The sequence below is a fragment of the Propithecus coquereli genome, unplaced genomic scaffold, assembly GCF_000956105.1.
Source record: "Propithecus coquereli isolate 6110/MARCELLA unplaced genomic scaffold, Pcoq_1.0 Scaffold80, whole genome shotgun sequence".
NCBI classification, from domain to species: Eukaryota; Metazoa; Chordata; class Mammalia; order Primates; family Indriidae; genus Propithecus; species Propithecus coquereli.
Genome location: NW_012154174.1, coordinates 6,013,727 through 6,026,545, shown reverse-complemented (window position 1 = coordinate 6,026,545; position 12,819 = coordinate 6,013,727). Strand labels below are relative to the sequence as shown.

General features: G+C 44.0%; 1 protein-coding gene across 1 annotated transcript in view; it reads left to right on the top strand.

Moving 5' to 3' along the window:
- LOC105825449 (chromosome unknown open reading frame, human C10orf11) overlaps positions 1-12,819 on the top strand; it is a 626,737-nt gene that overhangs the window by 2,290 nt on the left and 611,628 nt on the right. The window contains exon 2 of the mRNA XM_012663221.1: positions 4,349-4,449. Within this exon, the coding sequence (XP_012518675.1) occupies positions 4,349-4,449 (101 nt within the window). The remainder of the gene's footprint in view (positions 1-4,348; positions 4,450-12,819) is intronic.

The window sequence follows — 12,819 nt, the reverse complement described above, 5'->3', positions numbered from 1 at the left end:
GGAGGACTTGGGAGGGGGCTGAGAACTTTTGTGGGCCTCCTTTTCCTTTTTTCTTCCCCCATTTCCCAAACTTGATTTTTCCTGCACTCCCTGTACTTAGCCTACTCCAAACAGCCCAAAGTCATTCTGTGAAGGGTAGGTGAGACATTTTGGGCCCTTGGGGACTATTTACAAAGATCAGCTGCCTGGGGAGGAGCTAAGAAATGCCCATGGGGTGTTAGTGCCCCATTTCCTAAACCACCCAGGCCAGTGGATTTGAGTGCCTGCTCCGACCCCCTCCTGCCTTAGGGTATCTGTTAGCTTCCTGGCCCAGGCCGTTTCTAATGCCAGCTATTATAAGTAGCACCTGGCATGTGTGTAGTATGGTACTTTTCAAATTTTGTTAGAGCTGCCTTAAAGGGGTCAGGGACTTCCCATGAACCCAGGGTGTTGATACAGTTTTTATTATAGTGTTATTCAGATGTGCCAAACATAAAACCAAATACAACTTTTTTATATTTAGAGACCTACAGGCCTTTATTAAAGGGATGGTTTAAGTGCAAAGAAAAAAACCCAATAAAATTAATTTATTGAGATGGGTGATGTTAGGCTGAAGCCAGGTCACTGCTTTTAACTCCACTGTGGACTGGCTGCTATTCAACTGGTCTTTAGGAGCTCTACAGGCCTGTGGTACTACTGTGCTTGGGGACATTGCAGTCTTCCCATCACTGTTTTCTGTAAAATCATTTCCTTTGATGTGACTCTGACTTCATTTGGCTTCTTGTGGCTTGAATACATCATTTATGTTCAGCATTAAGTCCTCTTTCTTCTTTTTCCACTAGCTTAGTGGCATCAATATGATTATAGACACAAATGCAAACTTGGGATTTGGGCACTGAAATCTTGCACCCAACAATCACAAATCCCTTCCGTAGGGATGTTTATCTGATTCAACAACTATTTAACTGAGTGGCCACAGGTGACAAGGACGGTGCTATGTGCTTTTAATATGTTATCTCATTCCTATAAGTGCAATGTGGATAATATATGGCTCATGGGGCTGTTTATGAGTATTGAATAGATAACAAGCACATGGTGGGATTTAATGAATGTTACTTATATTATTTTTAACACCTTTGGAGGAAGTTAATGTTAGATTAGTTACAGAAGAGGAAACAGAGACTTTGAGAGATTGCGACTCATCCAAGACAATGCAGCTAGTAAGCAGCAGCCCAGGGACTCAAACTTGTACCTAGGGTTGTTTCTGCTCTGACAGAGCTTCTAGGATCCCCCACCCCTGGCTAGGAGCAGGCATCATAAAACATTGTCCTCTCAGTTTGACTACTGGTAAACCCACCATTCCCAGAAATGCCCTGGGAGCCAGGCAGTCCCAGCGCAAAGAGAAACCAGCGGTCTTCTGCAGTTTGGTTATTTCCTGCAGCTTCTGCTCAGAGGGGTTGGGTGTGCACGTGGGTAGGGATCCCTCCCATTCTCCTTTCCCTTTCTGGTGTTCCTCTCTTAGGGGTCTTCAAGTTGCTATATTTTCATTTGCCTGGTAATGGTGTCCCTTCCTGTTATCATTCCACACAGGGTGGAAGTCACAGGGTACAAATTATATAAGGTAGGAATGTTAAAAGTTCAAATCTTTGTTCAGTTTAGTCTAAATCAAGATAATTGACTAAATGCAATGACTTCTAGTTCTGGACATGCTCTTGCTTCTGTGCCTCTAAAGATCTATTAATCTCTACATCCCTTCTCCCATTTGGGGAAGAAGCAAAGTATTTTTGGTCTGGTTCTTGCCTTGTATCGTACATTAGGTGGTCCTCTTCTCTAAGAAGCTTCCCGACATCCTGAGAAGCAGTGTCTTCCACTCAGAAACACTTCTTAAGTCTCTGTTCTAGTTGTGAGTGTTGGTTGCAATGCCTGGCCATGGTTGCTTGCTGCTCTTAAGTCGTCTGTAGCCAAGTTGAGCCCTTCTGCCTGGTTGGCTTAACTTACATCTCCAAAAGCTTCCACTTTACTGCAGGGGTGGCCTAAGCATGCAAATTGCTTATCAAGTTGGTTCTCATGCTGTATTTTGGAGACTTGATCTTCATCTCTGTGGAATGGGAACAAGTGTTTAGTTTTGCGGGGATGTTGTGCGGTTAAGACCATGTAATAGAACAGACTGATGAAAGTCTTATCAGACGGGTTGTGAGTCATCTGAATGCTTTGTGGTGATAGCTCTTTTTGGTGCTGCTCTTTCCTCTGGAGGGGAATCCTACAGAAGGAAAAGGGGAGCAAATAGCCCTCTCTTTCCCCAGGCTCTAATACACTTCTTGGGCCTTCAGTGTGGTATCACGGGGTAGTTCTCACCCGTACATCTAGGAAGACTCATTTTGAAGTCAAAACATGGTGCTAGGTGCACCATTGGCGTTTGTTAATCAAGACATCCGCATGTGTATTTATAAGTGCTCTATGGCCCCCACATTGGAAGTCCTTATTCATGGTGCAAGACTTGATCCAAGCTCTATCATTAAGAAACTGTGTTATGCTGGGCAGGACTCTGGAGTCTTAGTTTCCTTGTATAAAACATGAAGGGTTTTGATAAACTGCGTCCTTACTAGATCGAGCCCTTGGCTAGTCTATGAGGAAGGAGCTCATTTGCTATGTGTAAAGCTCAACTTCTCTGCTGTATAATATCTCAGAAGTCTTGAATGATGATGATAAGTGCAAGATGGTTCTGCAGGCTGGGATGAACGGGATGGGCTTTCTGGTGAGCACCATGGTCATGGGGGCCAATGAGAACTTACAACACAGAAGAAGCTGCTGTGATTGGGTGGCTGTCCCAAGGGAAATCGAAGTCCCCAGATTGATTGAGGCCCCATATCCCCAGTCTCTCCTTGGTGTATGATTTCCATCTCAGCTTGGCAGCAGAATTTAATGTACTACACAAGGAGCCGTGAAGAGAGATGAATCCCATGGAGAAAGGGGAGAAATTGCTAGATTGAACTTAGAGTCTTTTATTTTGCAGCCTGTATCTTCCTGAGTCAAAATTATTTTACTAGAGTCAGCGACTTTTCTGTCCCCTCTGTCCTCTTGGAATGAAGTTACTGAAGGAGAATGAATAGAAAGAGAGTGAATACAGGATGTTGTATTGTCAGTTGTTTGTTCCCAGTGGCTAGAAGCTTGAGCGATGACTTGTGATATCGAGGGTGCTAAGTTTCCATGTGGCTTGTGTTAGGTAGAACCATGTGGAAGTGCCATTTTGTAGTTTTAAAATGGTTGGATATTGGTAACTCATGGTTCAACCTAATATCTAAGGAGGTAAGATGGCCACCGTATTCTTATTCCCCTTTAGGAAACAACCCCCATGGGAATCTCTCATTCCAAGACATCTTCGTGTGTATGTGTGGAAGAATGTGGATTTGTAGGGAGACTGGATTAAGGCTATAGCTGTGTGAGAGGCCTGAATTTCTAGCTGGGGGTTGAGTGTGTTGTCTTTTAGGGAAATATCATGTCTTGTGGCCCACTGGCCAATTCAGACCCATGGGTTTGTTTTATGGGTTTTGTAATTAGTTGTCAATCTGCTCGCAGAGTGCTATCTGTAAAAATGGTTCCAAACATTGAATGGTTAGGGTAGTGAGAAAGCTCACTGACCTTACAGTCAGAAGTTCTGGGACCAAATTTCAGTTTGGCTTTTTAATATTTGGGCACACATTAGGTACTTAATAATGAATAGAAGAATGCCCAAGGAGGCAGCGCTGTACACAGAGTGGGGTTGATTGTCAAAGGCTCCCTGGAGGAGGGAGGTTTGGAAGTTCTGGCCACATGTCATTGCCCTGTTTCCTTTGAATCAGCTTTTTCAGAGCTTGGAGGACATTTTATACACAGTGGTGATGGAATGGGATTGGTGGTTTGGGGAGGCTTTTTTGTCTGGGCCCTGAAGGGTGAATGCTGGTAAGTGCATCTGCTGTGTCTTGTATGAGGTAAGGTGCATAATAGGGGCTGGGGGTGCAGTGGAGGAGAGGCAGAGGGCAGATGTTGCAAAGGTCCCCAAGCGGAAAGCTGATTGTTGCAATTATATTAACGTGCTCTGACATTGGGGTTTCTTTTGGATACCTGAACCTGGTCAATTTTAGTCCAATTTCCATTGTGCTGGGATTAGTCTCCATCATGCTAACTGTACCAGGAAAAGGGAGTTATTGGCGGAGTCCCTGAAGCCTCCAAAGCTGATTTGACCAGGAAAACAGTCACAAATGTGGCCTTTTTGTGTGTGAGGAACGTGCATTTAAAGTTGCGGAAGCAATCATCGGATCAATGAGGCAGGTTTGGGAGCAGCTGGGTGATTTCTGTTTGCCACATTGTTTCTGTTCCATTTAATTTCCAGGTGTCCTACATAGGCCAGGACTGCAGAGAAATTCCAGAGCACCTTGGCAGGGACTGTGGACATTTCGCAAAGAGGCTTGATCTGAGCTTTAACCTCCTAAGGTATGTAACCTTCGAGAGATGCAGGCCAGGCCCGGGAGGCCCAGCTCTCCTGGTACTTAAGGGGCAGCAGATGAAAGTCAAACATTCTGGCTTTGCCTTGGGTGTCTTCTTATTCAGTGCAGAGCCCTGAGACACGTGGAATCACACCCTAAAGGTCTGCCTCTGCTTCAAATGATACCTTGGTTGGCCTTTTTGTGCCGCTGAAGAGGCAGTGAGCATTTGAGCGTCATCCATCTCACGGCAGTACCTAGGAGGGACCATCGTATTTTCACTTTGTTCTTTCCCTTTCTCATTGATATTTGTGCGGACAAGTTAGAATTCTCTTGGGAAAGGACTGAGATGGAGCCCACAAGAGTATTTTGGGCCATTTCGGTGTGCTTTTTTGGATAACCCCATCTCCCAAAGCATTTGCTGAAGTCACGGGTAGGCTGTGTGTATGTGTGTGTTTACTTTACTTTCTGTTGCCTTTTTATGAATTGAAGCTTTAAATATTTGTGCTGATGATTTCCCCCAGATGGTGTTTCAAAGGAATTCAGACACTGTTGATGTGGGGTGGATGGGAGGGAAATTCTCTGACAACTGTTCCAGTCTTGGCAAAAGGCAAGTGTGATCTTGTATATTATTCCAATGGAGAATACAGGCAGTTGTTTCATTTCTTCCTACAAGGTTATGAATTGTGACTGGTTTGGGGGCTTGGAGGAGAGAAGTGGGAGGTCCTTGGAAAGCAGGTTATCAGTGGGGTAAGTGAGTACGGTCAGAGTGGTGGCTTTTCCTCCTGACAATCTGGTTCCATGAAGGGCTTTTTTCTGAGTGCCCTCCGTGAGAGCTGTGCTGTCCTCTGAGTGGGACAAATTGTCATGGGGTAGAAGGAGAGACGAGGAGCCCAAATCCCGTTCCGGGCTCACGTGCTTTCCTGCTTCCAGCTCTTAGAGTCTTTTCATTTCCAACATCTGAGTCAGGATGCTTGGGAATGAAGAATTGGAGGGAAAACTCAGGGCAAGAAGGCACCATGGGGTAGAGGAGAATTTAATTTTTTTTTTTTTTTTTGAGACAGAGTCTAGCTCTGTTGCCCTGGCTAGAGTGCCGTGGCGTCAGCCTAGCTCACAGCAACCTCAAACTCCTGGGCTCAAGCGATCCTCCTGCCTCAGCCTCCTGAGTAGCTGGGACTACAGGCATGCGCCACCATGCCCGGCTAATTTTTTCTATATATTTTTAGTTGTCCAGCTAATTTCTTTCCATTTTTAGTAGAGATGGGGTCTTGCTCTTGCTCAGGCTGGTCTCGAACTCTTGAGCTCAAACAATCCGCCTGCCTCGGCCTCCCAGAATGCTAGGATTACAGGCTTGAGCCACCGCGCCCGGCCGAGAATTTAATTTTGAGACAAGCCAGCAGAGCTTCTCAGGCTGGTGCTCAGAAGCACATGGCCACAATGAGCTGCACCATCTCCGGGAAAAGGGCGTCCAGAAGGTTGTGGTGCAAAGAGGGAACGCTTTCCACGTGCTTTTCCTGACTTCTAAAGGGTTTATATGCGTCAGGCGAGATGTGAAACTGAAAAGTCACAAAGTAATGCGCAGGGGTGAGAGGAGTCAGATAAACAAATGCTGACTTAGAGAAATGAAGGATGGGTTTTGGTCCCAAAAGGAGAGGACCGAGTGCAGGGCCTGCAGTGGACTGTGCCTGAGTCCTGTGTGCACCTTGAAAGCTCCCCAGCGCAGACTCAGGCAGAGGCTCCTTCGCCTGGGCACTGGCAGGAGATCCTTCTGTGTAACTGGCCTTCAGGGGGTTGGGGCATCGTGACTCGGGGTCATGGTTGCCTTGTGCGTGGCTGGTGGGAGCCCAGACGTGGGCGTGACGAGGCTGGGTCCTGCGAGGGAGGGTGTCAGTGGGTATGGTCATGGGCCTGGACTGTCAGGTCTGAGGACACAGAGCCACCTTTGTCATGCCCAGGGGCACCACCTCCCTTTGACAGAGGAGGGACAGGACCACGTGGGGGTGGGTGTATGTGAGGCAAGAAGGGGCTGTAAGCTCTGAGGGGCTGGATCTGTACAGATTTGTCATAGGAAATGACAGGCCCTGGATGCAGGAATATTTAGTGAGAGGGTCTGTAAAGTGGATTCCGAAGGAGAAGTTAAGATATATATTTTCCTTTGTTGAGAGGAGAGAGATTCTGTAGTGTTGAGTTTGAGGAGCTTTCACACCTGGCCAGGAGCCTGTTCTCACTGGCTGTGCTGTGGTCAGCGTGTGAGCTCCACACTGGGTTGTAGCTGAGTTTGGGCGGGGATGAGTGATGGAGGTCTCAGGTTCAGAAAGAATCTATGGTTAGGACTTGGTTAAGTTGGAGGGGCTGGAGGGAGTTACAGACCAGAACAGAGAAAAGCACTGCTGACTTGACTTGGGAATGCTGGGGATTGGATCACCTTTGACCTTCTTTATTCGCCTAACTGGGGGACGAGGGGAGGCGGCACTATTTCTCTTGGTGTTAGAGGAAGATTTGAGCGTACTCAGACACTGGTCTCTATCTCTGCCTTCTTTGAGCAGAATCAAAATTAGGACCTTTTAGATGTTTAGGTAATTCCTTTTAAAAAATAAACAGGGGAGGGGGGAAAATAGGAAAAAGGGAAGAGAAAGGAGATCGTGAACTTACCTTCCAAATGAATGGGTATGTAACAGATGACCCAAGCCCACTAGTCTTCAGGGGTCATGATATCCAAATGAAATATTTTGAGTCTGCATCCTATGTTCGATAGAAAGTTTCTCCCTAGGCCCCTGTCACTATTTCCATGGTATTGCTGGGAGCATATGTCCTAGTCAGTCTGTGCCTGGATTCACTCCTGCTTTGACCATCTCTGAGCTCTATTGCTGTTTTTCTCCCTCTTGTCAGCCTGCCTGGCCCCACTTGGGATGCTCCCTTCATTTCTCCAAAGCTCAATACAATTTTATGTGTTATAGATTTGTATTGCCACTGGAAGGTATAGGGCGTAGGGGGGTGGTAATTGTGGCACACAGCAGGAGACAAGTTTGGGATAGCACTGCTTCTGGAAATTTTTTGGATACTCCCTGCCACAGAGAATTTCTCCCTGGTGGTGTGTCCTTGAGGGTCAGACCTGCATGTGACCCAGCACCTCTTTCTCCCGGCCCCTTTCTCTCTTTCCCAGGTCACTTACCCTCTTTCCAGAGCTGCCCTCAGAAATACGAAATTCTTTTCCTTTTATTATATACAGAAAAATTAACCCTCTCCGCTCCTTTTTAGGACATCTCTACTGGTTTCCTTTTCACCTCTAAAGAGCCATATCAGGATATTGCTTTAAACAGAACAATATCCCCTAATAAAAATTTTTCTACTCCCCGAGGTTGCAAGATCAGCGACAGTCTGTGTTTTAGGCCACGCTTTGTTTTTAGACAAGGTGTTGTGTTTGTTCCTTTTTTGAATAGCTAATACATGAACGTGGCACAACCTTTAGAAGGAACAAACATGCAAACAGTGCGAAGAAAGTCTCCTTTACTCCTGTCCTTTAGCCACTCAGTTCTCCTCTGCGCTAACTACTATTACTCAGTTTTTGTGTAGTCTTCCAGAGATATTCTATGCGTATACTAACAAGTGAATTTCTTATTTTCCAGCTTTATTGATATGTAATTAGCAATTAAAAATTGTATATATTTGTGGTGTACAATGTGATATTTTGATATGTGTATACATTGTGAGATGCTCACCACACTCAAGCTAATTAACATATCCATCAGCTCACACAGTTATTTTTTGTGGTGAGAACATGAAAGATCTACTGTCTTAGCATATTTCAAGTATGTAGTATGGTAATATTAACTATAGCCACCATGCTGTACATCACTTGTATATTTAAGCCTTTAATCCATTCTGAGTTGATTTTTGTATGTGGTGTGAGATAAGGGTCCAATTTTATTCTTCTGCATATGGATATCCAGTTTTCCCAACACAAATTATCGAAGAGACTATCCTTTCTCCTTTGTATGCTCTTGGCACCTTTGTTGATCAATTGACTGTAAGTACATAGATTTATTTCTGGGCTCTCTTTTCTGTCCCCTTGGTCTGTATGTCTGTTTTTATGCAAGTACCTTACAGTTTTGATATTAATAACTTTTGCTTCGTAGTATATTTTGAAACCAGATAGTGTGATGCCTCCAGCTTTGTTCTTTTTGTTTTTTGTTCAAGATTGCTTTGGCTATTTGGGGTCTTCTGTCGTCATATGAATTACAGGATTTTTTTTTCTATTTCTGTTAAAAATGCCATTGGAATTTTGATAGGGATTGCATTGAATCTTGATTGCTTTAGGTAGTATGGGATATCTATTTATTTGTATATCCTTTAATTTCTTTCATCGATGTTTTATAGTTTTCACCGTACATGTCTTTTACCTCCTTGCTTAAATTTCTTCATTTCTTTTTTGGATAGTTCTTTGAACATATAGGGATACAACTGATTTTCATAGGTTGATTTTGTATCCTGCAATTTTACTGACTTTCTTTATTCTAACAGTTTTTCGATGGAGTGTTTATGGTTTCTGATGTGTAAGATCATGTCATCTGCAAACAAAGATAATTTTACTTCTTCCTTTCCAATTTGGATGTTTATTTCTTTTTCTTGCTTCATTGCTCTGGTTAGCATTTCTATACTGTACTGAATAGAAGTTGCAAGTTGTCTTCTTCCTGATTTTAGAGAAAAAGCTTTCAGCTTCTTATTGTTGAGTGCGATGATAGCTGGGGGCTTGTCATACATGGCCTTCATTATTTTGAGGTAAATTCCTCTATACCTAAATTGTTGAAAGTTTACTGCTCCATGCAGAAGATCTTGGATTTCAGACTGTTATTTTTATGACCCTTCACTCAAGTTACTGGAGCCAGTGTATCCTATCAGGTTAGAAGTTGGAAAGGGAAGCAAGAAAACTGACCCAAATAAAATTTCTGGCTCTCTTAAAAGGATCAAACATTCCTCTCTTCACCCTTTCAGCCCAGATCTGATTCTTTGTGTCGTGATTGGATTAGAACCAGGTCTGTGACAGTGACTGTGAACTGGAATGAGCTCTCTGGACTCAATTCCCAGGGTCAGGGTTTTGCCATCCTCCCTGGAATGATGATAGAGGGCTTAGGGAGTTAATCAGGAAACAGGAGTAGTGACATTTTACTCCTTGAACTTGACTATATTAATGATCTTGTGTCCAGTGTCTACATCTGCATGAAACTGTACTTAAGATCTTTATTTTTGAAGGTAATTTTTCATATAATAAGAGAAAAAATAATATAGAAATATTGGAAAATTCAGGTATGAAAGAAACTGTCTTCCTCTTAAATCACTGATAATCTTAACAACCAGAAATCACTGTTGTTGACATTGTATTGTCCTCCTAGTCTTTTATGATGCCAAATACTTTTTTAAATGATGCTGTTGTTCACATTGTGTTGGAAGCATTTTCTCATACCAGTAAATACTACATCACAATTTTTAATGGTTTCTCCAGTCATTTCTTAGTGTTGGACATTTAGGTTATTTCTAGATATTTTTTTTCCTGTTGTGAATAATTCTGTTATAAATATCCTTATAATACTCATTGATGAGTATGTCTCTGGTTAGTTACTTTGACAACTTCCTGGAGACAAAATTGTGAGAGGAGCTTTGGTATAGATATCAGATTGCCCTCTAGAGAGGTTATACCAGTTTATTCTACCGAGAGTATTTGAATGTTCATTGTCTTATTCTTCCTTGAGTTCGTTCATATTTTATCTTTACTTTGCAGACTAGTAAAGAATCCTATGCTTTAGCCAGTGTTAGTTCCTTAATCTGCTCAAGGCAAAGAGAGCTTTTTAATGAGCTGTTCCAGCTTCAGTTTTCCCTGTCTGTCCCCGGATTGGGTCAGGGCAGAGTTCTCCGTGGTGGTCCCATTCCTCTCCTGCAAGGCCCTGAGTGGTTTGAGTGGGTTGCCTGCTTAGCTTTTTGAACACAGTGGGCAGAGCAGAGTTCCCATGGCAAACAGTGATAAATACATCCATGTCAATCTGGCAATAAAAGCAAAAGGGTTTAATTGATCTATGGCAACAGGAAGCTTATGTTTTAAAAATTAAATTATTTGCAGTCGCATCTTATTTAGCATCACTCTGATAAATGCACTGGATGGAGAATTGCTCAGAAGAAAATTTCTTAGGCGGGAGCTTGCTCGTTGCTTCCTTGGCTTTGGCCAGGATGAGGATGAAGGACCGGGGAGCTCGTGCAGCTTCAGTAAAGAAACGGTGGCTCTGCCCTCTCTCCCCAGCTGCAGATGGTGAGGCAGACACCCAGCACACTGTCAGAGCTGCTTCAAGGACAGACATGCCACACGTTCTGTGTCTCCGTGACAAACTCCTGGAGAGAACTGGGCTGCTAACTTGCTGCTCAATTTGGGAAGATGGACAATGTAATGAAAAGAACCAAGGCTTGGGGGTTTGGACCACTCTAGCTTGAAGTCCTGCTTCAAGTTGCTCACTGGTTGATTAACTGGCCTTGGGCTAATAGCAGAAATGTTGAGTGCTGTGCATAATGTAACTACTATTAATAAATTACCTGGTGCACAATAGGTCTTCAGTAAGCATAGTTACTATTGGTGATTAGAACATGTGCTAATGAGGCTAAGAGCCCAGGCTCGACCTTCTGTAGGGGTCATTTCACTCTCTGGTAGTCACTGGGGCTCTTCACAGATAGTGAGGATTTCTTTTCTTTCAGCACATGATATGTTTGCACGTCTGCACCTTTTGGGATGACCACTGTGCAGAAACTTTAAGAGCTAGTGCACGATTTGCCACTTTAGCTTTTGCTACTGTCGTTGTCAGTCTTGGATTCTGACCATAAATGAACAGAACCCTCTTCTCATCTATTTTGGACATAGATTTTGAGTGAGAATAAATGTTACAAGATTTTGGAGTTATTTGTTAATGCAGCATAACCTAGCCTAACTAAATGACTTAGTTTTCCAGCTGTCCCTGATATTCCATAGGCTAAACCCACTCATCTAGTATATATTTTTCATCTCTGCCAGTTAGGAGCATACATTTGGTCATATTCCAGTGGGTCTGGGTGACAGAAAATTTCCTATACAGGCTCTCGGGAGAACAGCTCAAAGGACACATTCTGTTGGCAGTGGGTCTTCATTAAACAGTGTCTTTGCAGTCAAGGGCCTGTTCATACGTGTTTCAACCCCCAGACATAGTGGTCTTATTTGGGGAGCACGCTGATATTGGGGTGATGGAGGCAACAGAGCTCATGTCAGTAAGCCTTGAGAGGAAGAGGTAATGGTAGAACAGACAGGCTTTAGAAAGATAAACTGTCACTGAGTTCTCAGTACAATTGTAGGGCATTGATAAATCCTGAGTGCTTCCAAGGAGGCAAGGTTCTAGGTATGTTGGAATCTGTGTTCTCACTAAGCTGGGCAATGCTGCAAACAAACAAACAAATCTCTTTTATTCCAAGAATATCATTGGCCATTCTAGTGTTTCCAGCTACCAGCAGAACATGCAATCAGAAGGTAAAGTAGGAAATGGCTTGGCAGGAAATATATAGTGTCTCAGTAGCAAGACTGATTCCCTTTACTTAAAATGCTTTCTGGAGTGCCCTCCGTGACTGTAGAACTACCAGAACAGTCTGACTGAGGGAGGGGGGCGGGTAAGACTGGGCCAGGAAGTGGCAGGCAATTGGAGAGAGTTGCTAAGGGGCCACAGGGCTTTCCTGAGGTTTGTTCACCTTCTCATGGACGACAATGATCCTATAGCTTGTAGTGTAATTTAGAAAATGTTTTCATAAACATTGTCTCCATATTTCCTGCAGCCTTTGCCTCCAGGATGAGAAATTCCTAGACTTTTTAATAATGCCTTTTGTTCCCCATCTTACCCATTTTACTCCTCTGGAATCTTGGGGTTTATTTTCCTACCTTTGTGAAGTCTCTTTCCCTGAGCTGTTTGGAACTTGGGCCCCACTGCTCCATCCTCTCCCTCTGCCCTGTTCCAAGGATGTCATTGTGCATGTGGGTGATGTTGCCTGCTGAGTTGTCAGGGTGGCAGTTGGAAGCAGTGGTGATTTGGGGTGGGTGGGGAGGTAAACTGGAGAGCTTAACCCTTTATTTTCTACTTGCTGGACCTCCAAGTTCTCAACTGTGAAATTCTGCCACCTTGGGGGGCAAGTTGTCACAATGATGGGGGTGGGGGCTTTACTGGCATTTGCTGGATGAGGCCAGGGATGCTAGATGTTTTCAGGGCATAGGATAGCCTTGGACAGAAAGGATCCTCCCTCCCCAGCGCCAGCTGCATCTTATTGAGGAAGCCCTCGGGAGCGCTGTTGGAGATTGCTTGCAGAATGGTTCTGTTGAGCACCATGG